We start from the raw sequence: 25,145 nt of genomic DNA on the forward strand, positions 1-25,145 counted from the left end.
TCAGCTACTGGATTAGTTTAACTGGCTAAGTATCTTTTTTTTTTTTTTGTCATACTGGGGTTTGAACCCAGGGCCTGGGCACTGTCCTTGAGCTTTCTCAAGGCTGGTACTGTACCACTTGAGCCACAGCACCACTTCTGGCTTTTTCTGTATATGGTACTAAGGAATTGAGCTCAGGGCTTCATGCATGCGAGGTGAGCACTCTACCACTAAGCTATACTCCTTGCCCTGGCTAAGTGTTTTTCTTCATAGAAAAAAAAATGGTGTACCTTACAAAGTTGATCTTACAGGTGGACCTCATTGCATGATATATACCATGTATCGAGTAGGGATTTTTGTGACCAGTCTATAGTAATGAGACCTGTCTCACTAGCATCAACTTAGATTGAGCAAAATTACAGAGGTCTACAAATGTGGCCAAAAAGTCCACAAGAAGTTTGATGCTTGCTTGGGCTTCTGATCTCAGCAAAGACGTACCCAAAAGTAAGCAGACGGTCACTTAGGTACATGCCTTAGCAAGAAGTAAGATCATATCCTGAAAATGACCGGTCAAAACCATAGGGCTGGAGACGTGGCTTAGTGTTGCCTAGCTAGCCTAGTAAATATGTTGGTCCTGAGTTCAAACTCTAGTACAGCCAATAAATAAAGGTCATCTGTCCTCCCATTTGAAAAAGCAGAAACGTAGATAAAGAGGTGAGAATGATAGAATAGTGTGGAATCGTAGTATAGTAACAACAGGGGACAAATAATTGTTTCTGAGGAAAAAATATGTGGTCAAGGGCTGAGAGCATGGCCTAGTGGTAGAGTGCTTGCCTTGCATGCACGAAGACCTGGGTTTGATTCCTCAGTACCACATACACAGAAAAAGCCAGAAGTGGTACTGTGGTTCAAATGGTAGAGTGCTAGCCTTGAGGGATATCCAAGGCCAGTGTTTAGGCCCTGAGTCCAAGCCCCGAGACTGGCAAAAAGAAAAAGAAAAAAAAAAGAGAGACCATATTCGGTGATAGGATACCTGATTGCCCTACTAGAGGAGAATGTATATAAACCACAGTGGTGTCACTTGATGGATCAGGACTTGTTGAAATGATTACAAATGACGAGTGTGTACAAAGTGAAAAGTTTCAACAAAATTTTGAATGGGAAAACATATGAACATATGTTTATGTTTGCCTTCATTCTCTTCTCCCCCCTCCCCCACCCTAGATCCTGGGGCTTGAACTCTGAGCCTGGGTACTATCCATGAGATTTTGTGCTCACCTTAGTGTCTCCCACTTGAGCCGCAGCTCCAGTTTTGGTTCTTTTTGTAATTTTTTTGCTTTTGTTTTTCTTGGTCCTGGGGCTTGAATGCAGGGTCTGGGCGTTATCCTAGAGCTCTTTTGCTCAAAGTTAGGACTGTACCATGTTGAGCCACAGGGCCACTTCCAGTTTTCTGATGGTTAATTGGAGATTCAAGTCTCTCCAGCTTTTCGGCCTGGACTGGCTTTGAACCAAGATCCTTAGATTTCAGCCTCCTTAGTGGCTGCATGAGCCACCAGTGCCTGGCTAGGGTACCCTCTATTCTTAATTATATAGAAATATATCTAGAGAGAAATAGGAAAAAAAAAAGGAAAGAGCAAGTCAGCCTACTTTTCACATTTTTTTTTAACAGAGTCATAGAATTTCATTGCTGGAAATTGTCTTCCAACAGTCCTTAACATTTTTCATCTTAGAACCTTTGTACTAGAAACAATTTGAAAACCCCAAAGTACTTTTGTTTATGGGCATTATATCTGATAATATTTTCATATTACAAGCAACTATTTTTTTCTTTTTTGCCAGTCCTGGGGCTTGAACTTAGGGTCTGAGCACACTGTCCTTGGGCTTTCTCAAGACTAGAGCACTACTGTTTGAGCCTCAGTACCACTTCTGGCTTTTTCTATATATGTGATACTGAGGAATTGATCCTGGGTCTTCATGCAGTCTAGGCAAGCACTTACCACTAGGCCAAATTCCCAGCTTATATTTTCATATTAGAAGTTAAAATTGAGAAATTAAAAATCTTGCTGGGCGAGGTGGTTCACGCCTATACTCAGGAAGCTGAGATTTGAGGATCGCAGTTCAAGGCCAGCCCAGGCACTAAAGTCTGTGAGACTCTTACCTCCAGTTAACTACCATAACCATCAGAAAAGCAGAAGTGGCTGGCTCCGTGGCTCATGGGGTAGGGCAGAAGCCTTGAGATGAAGAGCTCAGGGACAGCACCCAGGCCTAGTGTTCAAGTTGCACAACTGACCAAAAAAAAAAAAAAAATCTTATTACATGTTCACATAAATAGCATTTTTGTGAAAACAGATTTAATGAGAAATGTACTGACGCTATATGTTTTTGCAGATCTCTACTTTTAATTTTGGCTCACTAGAACACAGATGGATTCTCCCATCTGCTTATCCATTTAGTGAGTCCTGATGTGTTGTTTTGGTTAAAGTGTGGCCTCACACAGCTACATAACTGGAAAAAGGATTCTTTTAATCACGTTTTCAGATCATTGTGGCTTGTTATGTGGCCTCTGGAAAGTCCCACTGTACGCACAAGATAACAAGATGGAAAGGTAAACAATGTCTTAGCATTATCCAAACAGTTTGGCCTCATGGACTCCCTGAAAATGTTTAAGGACCTCCCAGAAGTCCTAGACCACATTTCGCAAATTGTGTTTCTAGCCCTTGATAGCAGAGAAAAACATACTGACAATGTTAGGTATTTTCACCACACGACAGGGTAGAGGGAGGGCAGAGCCCCCTTTCCCCTTCCATTCCTCATGCTTCTGGGGAATTCCTGGATCTACAGTATTATTGGAAATGGATAATCTTCATAGATATCAAAATAAGATGTTCGTTTGTATTTGCTCTGAGACAGGAACTTAAATTTGGTACCTGATGCTTTCACTCCTTGGCTAGCACACTACCAATTGAGCTGTATCTTCAACTGAAGATTTTTTTTTTTCCATCTTGAAGTTTTTGCCCTATAGTTGGTGAACTATACAGAAAGTGGTATTGAGATTGTAAGTGGAGCTAGGCGCTGAGTAACCCTAGCTACTCAGGTGGCTGGGTTTTGAGGAGCATGGTTTGGAATTAGCTCTGGTAGGAAAATCCATGAGGCTTTTACTACCAGTTAACCACCAAAAGGTCAGAAGTGGAGCTGTGGCTCAAATGGTAGAGTGCTACCCTTGAGCAAGAAACCTCAAGGACAGTGCCCATGCCCTGAGATCAAGTCCCAGTACTGACACACTTGCCTATGCATGTACGCACTTGTGTGCATGCATGTGTGCACACACACACACATGTACACACACGTACACACACACAAAGTTTGTAAATGGGTTTTGAAAATGTAATCTTTAACAAATACATAAAGATCTAGAAACAATACATTTATGGTGCATTTTAACAAAAAACTTGGTAACATCTTTTCTCGTTTGGATTTCTTTTGGCTTAGTGTCATTTCATGCTCATAGTAGGAAGTGCTTTCCTTGTCTGATCTGTTCAAATGCTAGGTGGCCTTCTGGATTTAGTGATGCTGGTTCATTTTGAGACCCCATCGGGGTCTCAGACCACAGAAATGTGGACGCCTGAGATGGACAACACTGAGATACCCTTTCTGAGGCTGACGAGCCTGGCTGTCTGTCAGCCCACAGCTGTGTGGAGAGGATTTGGCAGTGATGACTCCTCAGCCCCTTCCCTTCTCAGTGTTGGCCCTGGATCTGACTTCCTGTCAGCTTGCTGCATGTTTTCCAAGTTCTTCCTTAGGCTCTGCCTCATTTTTCCCGTTCTGTTCTACTATCTATCAGTTCCTTCAGAGATTACCTCTAGTCAGAGTGGCTTCCAGCCACTGGAGTAGATTCTCACAGTGATCAGAAGACACAGGGGAGTGGAGTGAGTGAGTGTGGCCTCTTGGCATGCGGGGAACCGTGCTGTGGTGGAGCAGTGACAACCCTGTCCTGACTAAGCCCAATAGTGCCCGCCCTTTTCACCATCTGTTAGTATTCACTGCATGAATGACAAAAATCTAAGTTAGTTTAAAAGTAGCTGGCTAGGGGGCCGGGAGTTTAGCCTAGTGGTAGAGTGCTTGCCTAGCATGCACGAGGACCTGGGTTCGATTCCTTGTCCTTGGTACCACATACATAGAAAAAAGCCAGGAGTGGTGCTGTGGCTCAAGTGGTAGAATGATAGCCTTGAGGAAAAAGCCGAAGGACAGTGCTCAGGACCTGAGTTCAAGGCCCAGGAGTGGCAAAAAAAAAAAGTAGCTGGCTTTACTACTCAATATTACCTTTTCTATCATTCTTTTCCTCTGGGGGAAAAATAGTTTTGGTGGTTGTTTTGTTTTGCCCATCCTTCCATTTTCTCTCCTACAGATGAGGGAGCTGTTAAATGAGATCTAAGAATGTTTGCTTTTTGCTGCATTACTGTTTTTCCAAGTACTGTTGGTACTACTGGAAAAATGGAGGGTGATGAGCAGAGACTCATAGATGGCAGCTTATTATCAGGTGTGGAGTAACTGGCCCCCCTCTAAATGGCAGAAATGGTGACTGGATGAACATAATGAGTTCTGGTCCTGGCTCTGTGCCTGATTTGAGGAGGAGTGTCACCAGTCACTTAAGTGCTTTCCTCTTTTTTTTTCTCTCCTTATCTGTCAAATGAAGATAGTTAAGACTTAACCTGTTTACTTTATACAGTTGTCGTGGAACTAAAGTGAAATAATATGTGCGGAAACATTTTCATACAGTAATTGTGTGTCATAGTGACTGTAATAATGAAAGATATTGCTTCAGTATTTCACATGCTTCATTGACAGAACATGAAATTATAGGAGTTTAGAGAGACTTGCAAGATACAAAGTGTCTTTGTTTTCCTTCTCTTTACAGAGGAAGATAATGTTGAACATGTTCTTAGATACGATGATGGCCGATCCTCCCCCCCAGTGCCTTGTCTGGCTACCTCTTGTGCACAGGCTTGCCCATGTGGAGAATGGTGAGCGGAACCTTTCATTCCATTCTGGTACAAGAACTGAGTATTGGCAGTGTCCTTCCTTTGCCTTTATAAAGTGCTGAGACTTTATCACTTCAAGTTGTGGTTTTAAAAATTTCATCAGAGGATTTTTTTTTTTAATTTTTCTGAAAGGGTGGAGGCTTATTAGTTAGGATTCTGTGATTAAGACAAAGCTATGAAATCTCAGGGCTTTTTGTTTTACTTTTTTTTTTTTGTCGTGGGATTTAAACTCTGGGCCTGGGTATTGTCTCTGAGTTCTTCATCTCAAGGCTACCACCCTACCCCTTGAGCTACAGCGCCACTTCTGGTTTTCTGGTGGTTAATTGGAGATAAGATTCTCACAGGCTTTAGTGCTCCGGCTGGCTTTGAACCTCGATCCTCAGATCTCAGCCTCCCGAGTAGCTAAGATTACAGGTGTGAGCCATCAGGCCTGGCTCATTTTTTTTTTTTTTTTTTTTTTGCCAGTCCTGGGCTTGAGCTCAGGGCCTGAGCACTGTCCTTGGACTTTCTCAAGGCTAGAGCTCTACCACTTGAGCCTCAGCACTATTTCTGGCTTTTTTCTATGTATCTGGTATCAAGGAATTGAACCCAGGTCTTCATGCATGCTAGGTAAGCACTCTACAACTAGGCCAAAACTCCTGGCCCTCATTTTTTTTTTTTAATGAACATCAATTAGTTGTATAAAGAGATTTATTTGTTGGACAGAGGGAAAGAACTGGATTTTGAACTCAGGGCCTTGTACTCATTCAGTTTGCTTGCTCAGCTGGTACTCTGCCATTTACAACATTCTTCCAGTGCTGTTTTTTGCTGATGAGTTTGGATATGAAGACTTAGACTTTTCTGACTGGCCATGACCTGTGATCTTCTAGATCTCAGCTTCCTGAGTATCTAGGATTATAGGCATGCACCTGTTTTTCAGGCATGGATTTCATTTTGGTGTGTGTGTGTGTGTGTGTGTGTTATAGTGTCTCTGATCAGATTCACACATTCTTTCACTCTCCTTCATCCATCCTCTTCCGAAACTACACTCAGCATGCTTCATTATTACATTTCACATGCACACATAAATTATTGAGACCATATTCATTCTTCTTCAACCTCTCCATTTTCCCTCTCCCCTCCACTAATATCCACACCCCAGACAAGTCTAAAGCAGCTATTTTTTTTCTTTTTGCCAGCCCTGGGGCTTGAACTCAGAGCCTGAGAGCTGTCCTTGGGCTTCTCAAGGCTAGAGCTCTACCATTTGAGCAACGGCACCACTTCCAGCTTTTTTCTATGTATGTGGTACCGAGAAATTGAACCCAGATCTTCATGCATGCTAGGCAAGCATTCATACCACTGGGCCAAACTCCCCGCTCAGGGCAATGTGTTTATAGCCATAAGTGTTTTAGTAGTTTCACATGTAATTAAGGATCACAAAATCATTTTGTATGTGTTATGAGAAACTCATTTGGCAAAATGCATTGTTATCCAGATGGCTATTTTACTATGTGTATAGTGTTTCATTTATTGATCCAAGTCTAATGGCGTTGTTGCTGTTATTTATCCTTAGAGATGTTATAAAATGCCTAGCTATTTCAGATCAACATTTATGTATATATTATTTTATTATGGTGGGAAACAAATTCTAAAAGTATGTGGTTTTTTTGTTTGTTTAGGCCCTTCATATGTATTGAAATAATTATTCAAAAGAACATATATTTGCAAAAGTGAAAATGGCATGTTTTGTATTGGATTTTGGATCTAAGTGTAGAGAGGATAAGAAGGTAACTTATTTGACATACTTTATGAAAATAATACTTTTACCAGGACCTGATCAGTCTTTATCTTATAAGTAAGTGACTTGTTCCCACACTGACCTTCATCCTGCCAGTCCTTTGCCTCCCACCTCCCTCCCCCTCTCCCCCAGTATGCACTGGCTCCTAACTGGCTTGGAGGAGAATAGAAGAATGGCACAGAGCCATATTTGTTCCACCAAATATATCAGAGTACATTTGATTTCTTAATGTTAATATGCTTATATAATTTAATAGGAAGCTAAGCTATCACTTGGAATTCTAAACATATTTCATATTATTCCAGAATAAATATTTAGAATTACAAACACCAGCTGTGCTGATGTTGACCGGGGGAATTCTGAGCACACACCTCTTTGCACTTGGGTCATTCCTTGGAAATACCTTTGTGGCAAGAAGCAGGCACTGCTCCATCTCCAGTGTGGCTCCACCTCAGTGTTTAGATTAGATTTGGCTCCTCTGTCTTGATCATTCACCCACTTCTCTCCCTCCCCTGCCAGTCTTCCATCCTGTGGAGTGCTCCTATTGTCGCTCGGAGAGCATGATGGGCTTCCGGTACCGATGCCAGCAGTGCCACAACTACCAGCTCTGCCAGAACTGCTTCTGGCGTGGCCATGCCAGTGGCCCACACAGCAACCAGCACCAGATGAAGGAGCATTCCTCTTGGGTAACTGCTTTGTCTTTCAGTTTATGTCCCCATTCCCATCTTGTGCCGCAGACCTGTCCTGACCCTCTTGAGCTTGCTGTCAGGAACTCTGAGTGCCAGCATTGACACTGGGCTCTACCCTGGGGATTTTCAGTATTACCTTTGTTGAAAGGTCCCTTTTATTCAATAGAGTGGAAGATTACAGCGCTTCCTTTCAAACAACATGAAAAATAGTCTTCTGATTTAAAACTTGGGCAAGGGATGTCTTTTTTTCTGTCTATGGCCACTTGAATATTTTGTGACAGCAGGTCAGGCCGTACAAAAGTATTATACAAACAGGTGGCCATGGGCGGCGAGGAGAACAGTTACGTGGATCAGATGACTTCTTAAGGCTTGTATGGCTCACAGGCCAAATGTTCGCCACCTTGTAAGTAATGCTTCTTTTTTTTTTTTTTTTTTTTGGTCAGTCCTACGCTTGAGCCCAGGACCTGAGCAGTGTCCTTGCTTTCTTTTCTCAAGGCTAGTACCCTTCCACTTGAACCACACCACCACTTTTTCTATATATGTGGTAACTGAGGAATCAAACCTGGGTTTTCATGCATGCTAGGCAAACACTCTACCAATAATAGGTCAAACTCCCAGCCCTAAACAGGAGAGAGAGAGAGAGAGAGAGAGAGAGAGAGAGAGAGAGAGAGAGAGAGAGAGAGAGAGAGAGAGAATGTGTGTGTGTGTGTGTGTGTGTGTGTGTGTGTGATGAGCTTGGAGCTTGAACTCGGCCTGGGCGCTGTCAGCTTCAGCTGAAGGCTACCACCCTTCCCTTGAGCCAAGCCCCACTTCCCATTTTCTAGAGGTTAATTGGAGATAAGAGTCTCAGGTCCTTTGGTGCTCTGGCTGGCTTTGAACCTGATCCTCAGATCTCAGCCTCCTGAGTAGCTGGAATTACAGGAGTGAGCCACTGTGCCCAGCTCACAGAAGTACTTTTTTTAAAAAACAGTATTTAGGTGGAGTTATCTTTTTTTCCTCTAGTGGTTGTAAATCATGTACTGCGTTTATTATTAGTTATTTTTCTTTTGTGGAGAAATGGCATGTTTTTGTTTCTCGAAAGTTACTCTGACCTTTGTTTTAAAACCTTGCTTTTGTTTTGGTTGATTGATAGTTGGTTGATGTGCTAAATAATAGAAGGATATGTAGGCCAGAATATAAGAATTCAGATTCTTTTTTTTTTTTTTGTGGGTCATGGGGCTGAGCTTGGCCTGGGCACTGTCCCTAAGGCTACCACCCTACCCCTGGGCCTGGCATTGTCCCTGAGCTCTTCAGCTCAAGGCTACCGCCCTACCCTTGAGCTAAGCCCTACTTCCCATTTTCTGGAGATTTGACGGAGATAAGAATCTCAGGTCCTTTTGTGCCTGGGCTGGCTTTAAACCTTGATCCTCAGATCTCAGCCTCCTGAATAGCTAGGATTATAGGCATGAGCTACCAATCGGCTAGAATTCAGATTCTTATGCTTGAGATCAAGTATTAAAAAACATAATAATTAAAGGGCTTCCCCCTCCACTTAAAATTTAAAAAAAAAACAAAACAAAAAACTAGTAAGCTCATTTCAGGGATTAAAGAAAATAAATGGTTTTGTTTTGTTTTTTTTGCCAGTCCGGTGGCTTGAACTCAAGGCCTGAGCACTGTCCTTGGGCTTTCTCAAGGCTAGTGCTCTACCACTTGAGCTGCAGCACCACTTCAGCCTTTTCTGTGTATGTGGTACTGAGGAATCAAACCCAGGGTTTCATGCATGCTAGGCAAGCACTCTACCACTAGACCATGCTCCCGACCAAGAAAATAAATGTGCTTTTTTGTTTTTGCTTTTGAGCCATAGCACCACTTTAGGTACTCATGAAATTGGGATCTAAGAATCGGAATTTGAAGCTTGCCTAGGTAGGAAATCATGAGACTCTTACCTCCAATTAATCTACAAAGAGCCAGAAGGTGTCTCAAGTGGTAGAGAACCAGCCTTAAGTGAAAAAGCTCAAGGACAGCATCCAGCTTCAGAAATGGCATGATCACATGTAAACATGTGTGCTCACATAAGTAATAACACACACGCGTGCACATGCACACGCACACACACATGCATACAATTAAAAAGGACAAAGGATATAGCTCAGGTAGAATGCTTGTCTGGCATGCATTAGGTTCTGGGTTCAGTCCTCAGAATCATAAAAACCCAATCAAAACACTTTGTGAAGTTTTAGTTTTGGTTATAGCAGTTAGTACCGAAGTACAGTTCATGGAAGCACTAAAATGAATGGCATTGGGCTGGGAGCATTGCCTAGTGGTACAGGGCTTGCTTAGCATATATGAAGCCCTTGGTACCACATACCTGGGAAAAGCTGGCTCAAGTGGCAGATTGCTAGCCTTGAGCAAAAAGTGTCCAAGGACAATGCCCGGGCCCTGAGTTCAAGCCCCAGAATGGTAAAAAAAAAAAAAAAAAAATTGTGTGGCATGGGCTTCACAGTCAGGTAGCATACTGATGACCTGAAACAAATCAGAAAGCCAGAAACACATTATACAGTGGTGACCAATGTGACAAATTTATCATCTGTGATTACTTGGAAGGCAGCCTCCCCCTAATGGAGTCACATGCTAGAAAGGATCAGAGATTGATTCTGTGAACAAGAAAGAAGGTAGGGTTTTTTTTTGTTTGTTTGTTTGTTTTTAATAAGAAAGAGATGAGCTTAGAAAAGAATTAGCTACTTTGTAAGCAAAAAGGGAATAGAGGAACTTTCTGACAGTGAAAAGAGAAACAGACTGCTTCTGGACCAGCCTCTTTTAGAGTAAGAGCTGAGAGCTGAGAATACCTTTAAGCAATGATAAAAGCAAAGTGACTAGTCCTGAAGTGAGGATCAGACCTAGTGCATGGGTTTTTGTTTGTGACTGCCTATTAGAACCACCGTGAACTCACCTGCAAAGCTTCTGATTTATTATTTAGAGGTCCGAGAACCCTAGCATAAACTTTTATTTTTCTTTCTTTTTGGGCAGTCCTGGGGTTTGAACTCAGAGCCTGGGCGCTGTCCCTGAGCTTCTTTTACTCAGGCCTAGCACTCTAACACTGGAGTCACAACACCACTTCCAGCCTTTTCTGTTTATATGGTACTGTGGAATCAAAACCAGAGCTTCAAGCATGTTAGCAAGCACTCTCCCACTAGGCCACTTTCCTAGCCCTGACATAGATGTTTTTAAAGTTGTCAAGTGACTCTGTTGTACACCCAAAGTTGGGGCTTTGTTTCATGTGGCCTCCAGGTGGCTTCTGTTAGTTAAAAGCCAGAGGCATGAAGGAAAAAATGAAAGCAAGGCTTGAGAGCTATGTCCAGGAAAGAACTGTGTAGTTATTGGCACATAGATCTGATGGGAAAGGAACAGATCAAAGGCCTACCAAGTGTCTGATACTGGCAAAGAATCCATGAGCCTAGACAGATAAAACTTTTGACTATTGGGCCTGGGAGTTTGGCCTAGTGGTTAAAGTGCTTGCCTAGCATGCATGAAGACCCGGGTTCGATTCCTCGACACCACATACATAGAAAAAAGCCGGAAGTGGTGCTGAGGCTCAAGTGGTAGAGCTCTAGCCTTGAGAAAGTCCAAGGACAGTGCTCAAGCCTAGGACTGGTTAAAACACTTTTGACTATTTGAGCTGTATACCACTTGGAAAAACTGAGCAATTGAGGTTGAGAGTTTGTATAGAGTGCTTGCCTAGCATGCATGAGGACTAGGTTGAATTCCTCAATACCACATATATAGAAAAATCTGGAAATGGTACTGTGATTGAAGTGGTAGAGCTCTAGCCTTGAGAAAGCCCAAGGACAGTGCTCAGGCCCTGAGTTCAAGCCCCAGGACTGGCAAAACAAAAACAAACAAACAAACAAACAAAAACTGAGCACTTGCCCTGGCTGGGCTGGTGAGTGTGTTGTGAAGACTGAAGAGCTCAGCAGGAGTCCATGCTAGAGCCTACTCAGCCAGGCTGATATAGGGAAGATCCTCTGGACTCTGCCTTCCATCTGATATTGAGACTGGGAAAGGAAGGCCATTTTAGTTCATAAACTTGTCTTATTATTCTGAGGAAGACTGTGCCATGTCCAGAGATCCTGGATATTTAGCTTGGTGGATAGCAGCATTTCTTTTTGGTGGGAGGAGCTGACTGTACTCTATGTATAGAAAAAGGGAGCAGAATGATTCTTGATGGTGAAAGTGCTTACTAAATCGGTATTTAACTTTTCTTCCTGGATAGAGTCACATATGACCTTGGTGTAAGGTTTGCTGAAAGGAAACTCCATGCAGTTTAAGAGGTGAAGGTTTATTGAGAGTGGGAGAGAGAGACAGAGAGAAAACAGACCTATAGCTGCACAAGATGGAGTCAGGCAGAAGAAGAAGGCCTTATGGCCAGAAGTGAGAAATTATATAGGAGGAGGAGTATGGCCACAGCGGAAGTGGATGTGACCTCAGAGGATGAAGAAATACTTCAGACTGGGGGACCTCCCACTACTTCCAGACATGCCAGTTGCCGAGGTTACAGTCTGGGTGGGGATTTCCAACGTGCACAGGAGAACGCCAGGGGAAGGAATCATTTCTCCCAGGCAGACCTAACACTTGGCATCTCACGAGTTCTCAGTCTAGAGAGTTTAAATTTGGTGTGCTTTCTCTATCTTCTCTGCCTCTCTCCTTCCCCTGCTGATATCATTGGTCCATTGGAAATGTCTCCAAAGGAACTAGTGGATACAGGAACCCTTTAATGGAAGGAAACTCCTTCTGAGAGAGTGAAATAGAGCAGAGCCCCTCTGCCAAGTCTGTGACTTAAAAAAAAAAAAATCATATCAAAGTGAAGGATGATTTTTTTTTTAAAGTGAAGGATGATTAATCAGGAATAGAGATGAGACCACTAGAGATTGAGTACAGAAGTCATGTAGGTATTGTTAGAAAAGTGAGACTTGGAAAAAGACTTAGATGGCTGCCAGCAGACATCTGGAAAACAGCTTGAGTATTCAGTGTTAAGGCCCTTGGGCAGGAGTGTGCGTGTGAACACAGAGAACATTGAGGAAGCCAATGCAGCCATGGTAGAATGAGCCACGGAGCCTCTCAGGAGAGAGAGGAGGTCAAAGCACCTACTAGTCCCTTGTCAAGTGTTGTAAGGACTTCTACTTGGAGTGAAATCAGGAGTCGCTCAAACAGCCAGGCAAGGAGCGGAGAGCATCATGTTGCTGGAGCCCAAGGGATGGGAGGCTGTACTGTGGTCAATTCTTGCCACAATATCAGTTTGAAATACATATATACAGTATTCACAGAGAAGCAGGACTTCCTGTAAGAGGTTAATTTGGTCACAGAAGTATCTTGTGTTTTTCTGCTAAACTGTACTTAGGAAAAGAGCCTTTATTAAAACAACAAGCATATGATTTATATTGCCATCCTTAAATGATTCAGATTTGAAGGATTTTTTTTCATTATTTTAGTTGTATTTTTAAATTTTTCATTAGCCACTTCAGTCTTAAACCCTTACCTTCATTTTTATTGATCTGGATATACTTGCTTCTCTAATTTTCTCAGTCAGCCTTCTTCTCTCTCTTCTCCCCTCCTTTTTTCTTCTTTGTCTCTCCCATTGTGGTAAAGTATGATATCAGATTCACAGTTCTTTCTTTTTCTTTATTTTTTTTCCTTTTGCCAGTCCTGGGGCTTGAACTTGGCCTGGGCACTGTTCTTGGACACTTTTGCTCTGCCATTTGAGCCACAGCACCACTTCTGGCTTTTTCTGTATATGTGGTACCAAGGAATTGAACTGCCTTTGTGCATGCTAGGTGAGCATTCTACCAATAGGCCCCCAGAGTCACCTTTTTAACCTTTTCTGGGTGTGCAGTTTACCAGCATTGATCACATTCCCACTAGTGTACAATCATCACTTCTGTCCATCTCTAGAACTTTACATCTTCCCAAATGGAACCTCTTAAGCTTTTCTTAATGTGCCAGGAAGGGTTTCAAGCCCACTCCTTCCTTCACTCCCTGCCTCTCTTCTTCCATTCAGACTTCTGCCTATCCTAGCTTACTCTTTACAAAGGTAAATCTGTCCAATGCTTACATGGTTACTCTATGCAGAAGGGTAAGGAGACCTGAAAAACCAGGAGTGGCATTATCCCAACACACTACCATAGAGACAGTAGAGCTACTTGCTTAATAAGTTGGTGATAAGAAAATTTCACCCTTCTTCCAGCAGATGGCAGACTCCACTTCTGAAGGTGTTACCCTTCAAAATCTACTAAAATGAGGAGTATGGATTTAACAGACCCTTTTTAGTAAATGTTAGTTAAATATTAATTGAGAAGCTTATATATGTAGAGTCTAGGGATATTAGTAGTGGTAGCAACATTAACTGTTTGTTGGAATGAGTTAGCACAACATGTTGCTATAAACCAAGAATGGTTAAGATTATGGTTTTATACTTATCAGAAGAAGTACTTAATTTGTGACTAGCTTCTGTCTCCTTGCATCACTGGAAGTCTTAAAAGATAATTTCACATGTGTTCAATGAGGAAAGGTATGCTTCCTGTCCACCCTTCTGTCCAGGTTTTTAAAATTTCTGTCCAGTTTTTTAAATGTCTGTGCTATAATTAAATAACTGCTTTGAACTTAGTATGGAGCGAGGCAGGAGGGTTACATTTTTTTTTTAAGTGCAAGGCAATATTCTCACTTGTAGCAAGCAGGAGATGAGACATGCATATGAAGAAATTAAAGACAAAATCTATGAAACCTGGGCCTGTGGCCCAGTGCCTGGTACCTTTTAGGAAAAGCTGCTGAGGCTATGTCCACCTTTGGCTGCTGCCTCTGAGTCTGTGGTAGAGTCACTTGGGAGAAGCTATCTCACTGTTTTCCACAGCCCCTGCACCCACATCTCAGCAGTATCCTCTCTGTTGGCAAGCTTCCTCACTTTCTACTCCTTCTCCAGGATTTCTTTCTCCATGTCTGCACTGAGATCTGGCTCCTCTCTGACACTTCTGCCCAGCAGACACCGCTGTTTAAGGGTCCCTTCTGTGTACATTTAAGGGTCAGAGGTGAACTCATTGGTGAGGTGACCATGTGACTGATCATCTAAATGAGCTGGAGGAGGATGAAAGGAGTGCAGAGACCACATGCATCAACCAGATTAGCCTCTTGCCCTGGTGTTCTGTGGACTTGGTGGCTTTGAACACTAGAAATAGATGGTCTTGATTCAGTGAGTCAGAAGTCCAGACAAGGATGATGTGGCTGGATTTTCTGCTCCACACCTCACTGAGTTGAAATCAAGGAGTCAGCTGAGGCTATAATGTCATTATTTCTGAGATTTGGGAATTTTTCGAATTCATTCATTGTAAGCAGAGTCCATTTCATTGCAGTTGTGAAACTGAAGTCTCCATTTTCCGTCTAGCGGCTAGTGAAAGGTGACTTTCAGCTCCCAGAGGTTGCTTACAGTCCTTTCTATATGGCTTACTTAGAAGATTTGCAGTGTGGGCATTTACTTTCTTCCAGACAAGCTGGAGTGCATTGCTCTAATTTACTCTTCTGCAACCTGCCAGAGAAACATTGCTTTTAAAGGATACACTGGCTTAGACCAAGCCCACCAAGGGCAGTCTCCCCTTTGCCGTATAACATAACATAATTGAAAGGAGGAATGGCTTCTCACGTTCTTAAGTTCTACTCACATCTCAGATAGGAGCATTTTTACAAGGAGAAGCCTGTTCTATGTTTTGGTTTTTTACCATGTTTGTGTGTGCATATGTGCACAGGTCCTAGGCTTAATCTCAGGGTGTGGGTGCTGTCCCTGAGTTTCAAGGCTAGCACTCTTGGCCCACAATTTCACTTCTGGCTTCTGGTGGTTAATTAGAAATAAGAGTCTCATGGACTTTGCTGATTCTTCAAACCATGGTCCTCAGATCTTAGCTTTCTGAGTATTACAGGTATGAGCCACCAACTCCTGGTATTAATCATGACTTTTCCCCCTTTTGTCATGGGGCTTGAATTCAGCACCATTGTAGGCTGTCGCTGAGCTCTTTTGCTCAAGTCTAGCACTTTACCGTAGGCTGTCGCTGAGCTCTTTTGCTCAAGTCTAGCACTTTATCACTCTGAGCCACAGTGCTAATTCTGGTTTTCTGGTGGTTCCTGGGAGATAAAAGTCTCATGGATTTCCCTGCCCAGGCCAGCCTTGAACCGGGATCCTCAGATCTCAGACTCCTGAATAGCTATGATTATAGGCATGAGCCACCAGCACCTGGATAACCATGACTTTTAAAAAGAATGAGGGGCTGAGAGTTTGGCCTAGTGGTAGAGTGCTTGCCTAGCATGCACGAAGATCCGGGTTCAATTCCTCGGTACCACATATATAGAAAAAGCCAGAAGTGGTGCTGTGGCTCAAGTGGTAGAGCTCTCACCTTAAGAAAGCCTAAGGACAGTGCTCAAGCCCTGAGTTCAAGCCCTAGGACTGGTGCCAAAAAATAAAAAAGAATAAATGAGAGAAATGGATTTGAACCCACATTTCTTCAGAGAAGGTAAGCAAATAGCCAGTAAGCCCAAGAAGAGATGTTCATCAATATTAGGAGAATGAAAATCAAAAACACATGAGATATTGAGCTTGGTGACTCAGACCTGTAATCTCGGCACTCAGTAGTCTAAATCAGAAAGATCCTGGGTTCAAGGCTAGCCTGCGTTACGTAGTAAGAATGTCACAAGTAAACATGATATGCTACTTCACATTCACAAGGTGGTTTAAGTAAAAAAGACAGTAACAAGTGTTGACAAAGATGTAGAGGAATTATAATCCCCACCTTCTGGTGGAAACATAATATTGTGTGGTCACTTTGGAAAACATCATGAAACACAGACCAAACAGTTCTAATTCTAAATATATAGAATTGGAACTCTTATGTTCCCACCCCAGTTGGAGGGTTTTGGGATTTGGGGATTAGTAAGGTACATGGTCATGTGAGAGGATGAACAGAATCTGTTCACAGTGAGACTTCTCTATTGACCCAAAGCCTTCCTCTGAAACTGTACTTTCTAGAACTATCTGAGGGAGTAGGGTAGTGGTATTCTGGCACCATGTATCAACATGGGATGTTTAAAATGTTGCTCATCTCAGTCTCTGAGCCTTATCCAGTTTCTGCTGTGGTCTTTGGCTGCACTATTTATCCTTAAACCCATTTATAGCCGTAACAGGGCTGCGTTTGAAAACAGAACATTTGAAATGGATCCAACTGTTTCTAAAGATGGATGCTTATCAAAGAAAGAATTGGGTATGTCGTTCATGAAACAGGCAGGTTTTTTCACTGTAGCCTGAGAATTCTTGGAGCACATCGACAGCAGGAAAGTTTTGCAGGGATGGATGGCCATAATAAAGCAATTCTTCACATGAGCAATTTCCCTTATCTGTCGTCACTCATGCATGCACAGCCCTCTGTTTGGTGTTAGATTTTTGTGGTTCTTCCAGGTGGCCACCAGAACTGAGCTTGGAGAGTAAGTGTCCTCCCTGCTTCCATATGTTTGGGGAGCTCAGGGCCCTGTGTGACCAGGCCGGGTGAATTGCTTTCTCTTGACGTTTTCTCAAGTACATCAGTGGTTATTGCTGCAAGGGTATGGCTTTCTGAGAAACAGATTAGGGAGAATTCGTTTGCTAAATAAATCTAGAAACTGTATATTGTGTATTCATTATATTTCCTCTCCATATAGTGACCACAACATGTCCAATTGTGAAACATTCTTGTGTAACTTACTTATTTGTGATACCTTTGGATCACCTGTGATAAACCTTTTTTTTCCTCCTAAGCTGTTTTAGTACTGTAATAGTTTCTGCCCAGACATCTCCACTGGTTGTAGGTTAAAGATGCCCTGTACCTCATCTCACCCCAGACACAGATAAGTTCCTACAGTTCTCCATTCCAGTACATGCTTCTATCTCCTGTATTAACCCCGTTAGTATTTCCTTCTTGAAGTCTTTCTGCCTCTTTTGTCATGCTAATCTGTTCTAATTCTAATCATTTCTAGTTCCCTCCCTCCCTCCCTCCCTCTCTCTCTCTCTCTCTCTCTCTCTCTCTCTCTCTCTCTCTCTCTGTGTCTCTCTGTCTCTGTCTCTCTTCTGTCTCTCTCTCTCTCTGTGTGTCTCTCTGTCTCTGTCTCTGTCTCTCTTCTGTCTCTCTCTCTCTGTCTCTCTCTCTCTCTGTCTCTCTCTCCTTCCTTCCTTCCTTCCTTCCTTCCTTCCTTCCTTCCTTCCTTCCTTCCTTCCTTCTTTCTTTCTTTCTTTCTTTCTATCCTGGGGCTTGGACTCCACTGTCTTTGGCATTCCTCAAGGCTAGAGCTCTACCACATGGGCCACAGCACCACTTCTGACTTTTTCTTTGTATGTGGTACCGAGGAATCAAACCCTGGTCTTCGTGCATGCTAGGCAAGCACTCTACCACTAGGCCAAACTCCCAGCCCTCTAGTTCATTTTCTTGGATATGTAGGTTGATAATTATATCACCTCTAGAAAACAATAACTTAATTCTAGTAGTTATATCTCTTTCTGTTTACCACTTTGTATTGCCAAGAATTTGTAAAGTGCTGCTGCCCAGAACTGACCAAAAGGAATCATTTGAACTGCTTATTAACTATATAAAATACCTAGGCCCCCAGGCCTGGGAATCTTAGCTGCCCTGGAATTGCTTTTTTTTGTTTTCAAACGAGTACCTAGGAGTGTCTCATATTCAGAATAATACACACACTGCATCAGAGCAGGGCTGAAGAATAATGGGGGAGGGTCTCTGTTGCTGCAGTTTTGTCGGTTGACTGCTGGCTTCATTCTCTCCTGACCTGTGGCAGTGTTTGTGACAGCCCAGGTGCATTCAGACAGGCAGAGAATATTTGCCTGGTGCTTGTTCAGTAGCACTCAGTGCTTGTGAAGGTGTAGAACTGGAGAGAGTGTACCAGACATGGAGGCACTGGGAAGTGTCATCATCGGGGTCCTTCTGGGATGTTTGGGAGAGGGGTGAAGTGGCGACAGAGGGAACACAGACTCCGGAGACCAGACTCAAGGTGCAGATCTAACTTTATTTAAAAATGTGGTCACTTACATACAGCACACCACCCCTGGCAGCACAGCCACCTCAGACCACCATCAGCAAATAGGTAGGGCCTTCCTGTTGCAACCATCAGCCAAAGGTGTCCTGAGACATACACTCTTACCGGGAGTTTCCCAGAGCCCCTGCTTGCAGCGGAAGTGCCCTCAGGTTCCGGACTGCCCATCTCGCTGGGCGTTCCCAGGGGTGAACGTGCCTGAAGGCACAGGGTCACCAGGTGTTCCTAGGGGTGTACGTGCCTGGCCACATAAGGTCACAGAAGCTCAGAGAGCAATCTAGGCTTCTAAGCCACCAGCTAAGAGGCACCACAGGGAAGGGTCTCTGTGTAGCCCAAGCTGGCTCAAACTTGTGATCCTCCTGCTTCTGCCTCCCAGTGCTGGGATTACAGATGTATATCATCACATCTAGTGCTCAGCTTTCCTTTCTTGGGATCCTAGCTGTCAGTGAGTTAGTTCACTTCCCTAAGACTTGAGTACTCTGCTTTTCCCAAGTCTGAATTATTGGTCCCAGATCTATCTTACTCTCTCTCACCATGCAGTCTGTCAGTACATTTAAGCGGCAGATAGCTACGCAATGCAAGAGAGCTAGAAGTAACTTCCAAAACAAAGATGACCTAAAACACACTAAAGTTTTATCTTGCAGAGTAATCTTTTGAAAGCTTTTATAGTTACGTCTTTGATATGGCATTTTTATTTATATCTTGCACTCACAGTTCATACTACAACAGTATGAAACTATTTGTAGTTGCCTGACACACTGTATTTTCTCTTTCATGTTTTTGAATCTGCTGGTCTAGCTGCCTTTATTGCTTCTCCTCCCTGTCCTCCCAGCCTTCCCCTGCTCATTTCTCTGTGTCCTTAGCAATTGCTTCTTTTCTTGATCAGCTAAACTGAAGTTTCTTATTGGTCTGCTATATCATACTGAATACCTCTTTCAAAGCACTTATTAGAATCATGTAAAAATCAGCACTAGATAATCTGTTCATCTCTGTGTATTCCAATAGATTGTTAGTTTACATTATGTCATTATTCTTTATGTGCCATTACCTGGTGCACAGATTCTACCCTTACTGAAGAGCTTAATGAACATTGGCTTTTCTTACTTATTCTGGCCTTAAATTACTTCACTAACATGTTTATTTTATGCCAACCTTACTTGCAAAACATGTAGGAGATTAATAATATTTAATTTTGGTCATGGTGTAGAGAAGGAGATTCTCAAGGATTCTTATTTAGAAATGTGAAGGACAACAATTTGATAGAACAATTCTCCAAATGGGAGTACTCCTGGAAAAACAGGTAGACCATATCTACTAGGATTTCTGTTTTGAGAGTCTCCTACCAGCATCATTTGTGAAAGCTAAATAAAAGGGGAAGAGGAATATCAGCAGTAAACAGTTCAGTGTTTTGTTTTGTTTTGTTTGTTTTTGTTGAGGGGCTTGAACTCTGGGCCTGGTTGCTGTCCTGAGCTCTTCAGCTCAAGGCTAGTACTCTACCAGTTTGAGCCACAGCACTATTTCTGGTTTTCTGGTGGTTAATTGGCGATAAGAGTCTCACGGACTTTCATGCCCCAGTTGGCTTTGAACTGTGATCCTCAGATCTCAGCTTCCTGAGTAGGTAGGATTACAAGCATGAGCCACTGGCCCCTAGCTTGGTTCAATCTACTGTGGTATATACATATTATGGAATGTTGTACATCTATCTGTAACTTATTTAAAAAAAAAACTCAATTAGGTCAAGGCTTGGTCTCAAACTTTATTTTTGCCTGTAGGCATCACAACCTTTTCAGTCTTAAATTCCTGGCATTTAATGTAGGAATTGTCAATACTTTGAGGGGCGGGAGCTCTTATTCTCACACTTGGTATAGATAGAGCCATACATTCTGTATTTGTTGTCTATGGCATACCTAGCAATGCCAGTACATTTGTGTTGAAATTCAACATTTCTTTTTCTGAATGGAAGACTGAAGCTATTTGCTCTTCAATACAAGATATTACTGTTCTGAGTGTTACAGATACCAAGGCTATTGTCGAATCTGTTGGAACAGTAGTTGTTTTTTCTTCAAAGGGCAATAAGTGTTCTAGTTTCTGAAGACAGATGTCTACCAGTTATGTTTGACTCTTCATTAAAAAAAAAAAAGTAATATAGGTCTAACCTAGTGGCAAGTGTTATCTTAGAAAAATTCAAAAGTATCAGAAATTGCAAGAGGGATTTGGATACAGAACAGTTTTGCTCCCCCCCCAACTTTATGCTGAAGATTTGGAAAATCTAAAATGATGCCAAATTTTCTAGGAAAATAAATACTCCCAAGTTTAGTACAAGAAGTAAAAAAAAAATCAATAGGTCATAAATAAGTTAAAAGTCTTGGAATGAGAATTAAGGATGTAGGCTCCCAAAGAAAGCATAAGCCAAGACTGTTTAACAGACAAGTTCTCCTAAACCCCCAAGGAACAGAAAATTTTCATTTTGTACAATCTGTTCCAGAGCGCAGACTGGGAACGTAGCCAACCAATATTACAAAGTGCCAAAGTAGTTGCACCAGAAAAAGAAAACTATAAGCTCTATAAGAATATAGTATAACCCAGGAACCAGTGGCTCATTCCTATAATCCTCGCTAATCAAGGGGCTGAGATCTGTGGATTGTGTTTTGAAGCTAATCTGGGCAGGAAAGGCTGTGAGACTCTTACCTGCAATTAAACACCAGAAAACTAAAAGTGATGCTGTGGTTCAAGGTGGTAGAGTGCTAGCCTTGAAAAGCTCAGAAACAGTGCACAGATCCTAAATTCAAGCCCCAGAACAGCACCCAAAAACTAAAAAATAAAAAAGAAGGGAGGGAAGAAAGGAAGAAAAAGAAAATATAGCCATAAAAACTGGCTCACACCAGTTCAGAGACAGCCTAGACAGACAAGTTTTCCAGATTCTTTAAGTATGGCTCAAATGGTAGAGTGCCAATTGTAAGCATACAAGTGCCAACCAACAGCCCATGGCCCTGATTTCTTGCACCAGTACTAACACACACACACGCACACGCACACGCACACACCCAGCCGGATTTGGTAGTGCCTGCCTATAATCCTGACTATTCAAGAAGTAAAGATCAGGAGAGTCATGATTGAGGCAGCTTTGGCAAAAGTTAGAGTCTATCACAACAAACAAGACTGGCTTATATATACAATGTCATCCCAGTTAAATAGAAGAGTTGTTGTAGCCCAGGCTATCCCCAGGCAACAAAATTAAAACAAAAAACTCATGAGATCCTATCTGAAAAATAACTTTAAACAGGATTAGAAGTGTTGAGCCTGGCGTATGGCCTAGTGGTAGAGTGTTTGCCTGGCATGCACAAAGCCCTGGTTTTGATTCCTTGGTACCACATACATAGAAAAAGCCAGAAGGTATGCTGTGGTTCAGGGTAGCAAGGCGGGATACCTGATTAGGGGGTGAGGATGAGAAAAGAAAAAGACAAGACAGGTAATAGATGGGGTTGGGAGGGCTACAGCCCAAGACTATAACCTAAGGCTGTAAGCTTAAGACAGTGTTCAGGCCCTAAGTTTAGTCCCCAGGACTGGCACAAAAAAAAAATCAGGAATATTGTATGTAAAAACCTTTCATAATTTTCTCCTAAAGCAGGAACTAGCAAAACCTCAGAAAATATTTGGTGATGGAGCCGAGAGCATAGTCTGGTGTAAAGTGGGGTTTTTTTTGTTTTTTTTTTTTTTTTCCGTTCTGGTCTTACATAGTCTCTAGAAAACAAGAACCTGTCAGGTGTTACATTGATAATCAAGTCTTAGCAGGGAGTGATTCATAATATCAACGATATAGCTCAAAGTTAGGCTTGGCATTCATACATGACAGCTCATTTCTTTGTGTGGTTATCTTACTTAGTGATCCAGATTCATGGGTCAGCCTGATCCTACATTCAGCTGTCCTTGAGAAAACTCAAGGACAGAGCCCAGGCCCTGAGTTCAAGCTCCAGGACTGGCAAAAAAAAAAAAAAGTGGGGGAGAGGATTAGAAGTGTCCCAGAAGAGGTAGATACAGCAAAGACCAGAATTCAAGGCTTGATATCAACAACACCCCTTAAAAAAGAAAAGGAAACAATTAAGTTAACTTTAGCATAATCAATTGATATTTATCCTGGTTGTACATTTGCATTTAAGACAATTGTAGGTTTATTTGTTGTGCCAACATAACTGCTAACTCTAGCAACTTGATAGATTGGCATAATTAATTATAGCCTCTTTTCCCCAATAGCAATGATATGTATACCAGATTAAACCAGACTTCATTGTAGAGATAAACTTGATTAAAACTTAGAAAAAAGTCCTATCAGATTTAAATGAAACCTGAGATGTCCAGGACTTAGTCAGACTGGGAACTAGATTTATGCCACAGAGACTAGATTTAGAGCCTCATGATACAGAAAATCTGTTATAAGTTCATTAATGTGAGTATAACTTTTTTTTGAAAACTAATATATTTTTTCATATACTTTTTATTGTAATTAATACAAGGGTTACATTATATTCACCAGATAGAAGGTACATTACTTCACAAACATTGATACCCTTTCTCATGTCTTGGTCTTCATTTCCCTCCCCCCACCCCCGATCCTCATCTTGTTTTCTCTCCTTCCCTATCCTATTTCAAATAACCAAATACACATATATACAATATATCAAATAACAAGGTGAAATACTGTAACAATATAACCAAGGAACAGCAAAAGAGGTGAGAGATCACATAGTACATTAAGGACAACAATCATTCACTATATGGCTTTTGTTTCTATATCATGGAGGTCCTTTCGTTTAGTGTCATCCTATATGGTCTTATGTATCTAGGTTTTGTTCTACTGTAAATCTCTGCTAGGAGAGCCCAAAGTTTCTACTGATTATGACAAATGAGGGAAACCATTGAGCCTATGTTCCTTTGAGTCTGGCTTACTTCACTTAATATGATTTTTTCTAAGTCTTTCCATTTCCTTACAAATGGGGCGATGTCATTCTTTCTGACAGCTTCATAGAATTCCATTGTGTATAAGTACCACATCTTGTTGATCCACTCATCAACTGAAGGGCATCTGGGTTGGTTCCATATCTTTGCTATGGTAAACAGTGCTGCAATGAACATCGTTGTGCTAGTGGATTTAGTATGTCCTTGTTTCTGGACGATTGGATAAATGCCAAGTAGTGGAATTGCTGGGTCATAGTTTAGTCTTTTGAGGAACTGCCATTCTGCTTTCCATAGTGGTTGAACGAGTTTGCACTCCCACCAACAGTGTAGTAGTGATCCCTCCTGGCCACATTCCCTCCAGCATCTATTGTTATTAGTTTTCTTGATCATGGCCATTCTATTCTAACTGGACTGAGGTGGAATCTTAGAGTTGTTTTGATTTGCATTTCTTTTATGGCCAGAGATGTTCTTCATGTGTCTATAGGCCAGTCTCATTTCTTCTTCAGAGAAGACTCTCTTTAAGTCTGTGGCCCATCTTTTAATAGGATGGTTGTTTCTTTGGAGATTAGTTTTGGAGTGATTCAATTTTTTGAGCTGTTGATATGTTTTAGATATGAGGTCTTTGTCAGTTGTATGGTTAGTGAAGATCTTCTCCCACTCTGTAGGCTTTCTAGTTAGTTTGCTAGCTATGTCTTTTGCCATATACAAGCTCTGCAGCCTAATGCAGTGGCACTTATCCAGACTTTTTCTGATTTGTTGTGTTTCTGGGTCCTCATTAAGAAAGTTTCGACCTGTGTCAAGGAGACCTAGTGTATCTCCTATTCCTTCTTGTCAAGTTTTCAGTGTATCTGCTTTTACTTCGAGGTCTTTGATCCATTTGGAGTTAATCCTGGTGCAGGGTGACAAAGAAGGATCCAAACTTTAGTTGTCTGCAGGTGCTTAACAAGTTCTGCCAGCACCACTTGTTGAAGAGGCTGTCTTTCTTCCATTCTATTTTTTTGGCTCCCTTGTCAAAGATTAGGTGGCCATAGGTCTGTGGGTTAATATCTGGGTCCTCAGTTCTATTCCATTGGTCTTCGGCCTGTTCTTGTGCCATATCAAGCTGTGAAACCTAATTTTTTATTTTTATTTATTTATTTATTTATTTATTTATTTATTTATTTATTTATTTATTTATTTATGCATGCCAGTCCTGGGCTTGAACTCAGGGCCTGAGCACTGTCCTTGGACTTTCTCAAGACTAGAGCTCTACCACTTGAGCCTCAGCACCACTTCCGGCTTTTTTTCTATATGTGGTACCGAGGAATTGAACCCGGGTCTTCGTGCATGCTAGGCAAGCACTTTAACCACTAAGCCAAACTCCCGGCCCTTTATTTTTATTTATTTATTTATTTTTGCCAGTCCTGGGCTTGAGCTCAGGGCCTGGCATTGTCCTTGGACTTTCTCAAGGTTAGAGCTCTACCACTTGAGCCTCAGCACCACTTCTGGCTTATTTTCTATGTATGTGGTACCAAGGAATCGAACCCGGGCCTTCGTGCATGCTAGGCAAGCACTTTAACCACTAGGCCAAACTCCCAGCCCCGAAACCTAATATTTTAAAAGCTACAACTTCAGAAGAACTAC

General features: G+C 42.1%; 1 protein-coding gene across 1 annotated transcript in view; it reads left to right on the plus strand.

The window, feature by feature from the left end:
• The window catches only part of Dtnb (dystrobrevin beta), a 185,181-nt gene that overhangs the window by 58,438 nt on the left and 101,598 nt on the right, over positions 1-25,145 (plus strand). Inside the window, 2 exon segments of the mRNA XM_090337586.1 lie at positions 4,895-5,000; positions 7,315-7,481. Coding sequence (XP_090193712.1) covers positions 4,895-5,000; positions 7,315-7,481 — 273 coding nt within the window.

This window comes from Megascapheus bottae, chromosome 7, assembly GCF_031878675.1.
Source record: "Megascapheus bottae isolate mThoBot1 chromosome 7, mThoBot2.hap1, whole genome shotgun sequence".
In the NCBI taxonomy this organism is placed as follows: Eukaryota; Metazoa; Chordata; class Mammalia; order Rodentia; family Geomyidae; genus Megascapheus; species Megascapheus bottae.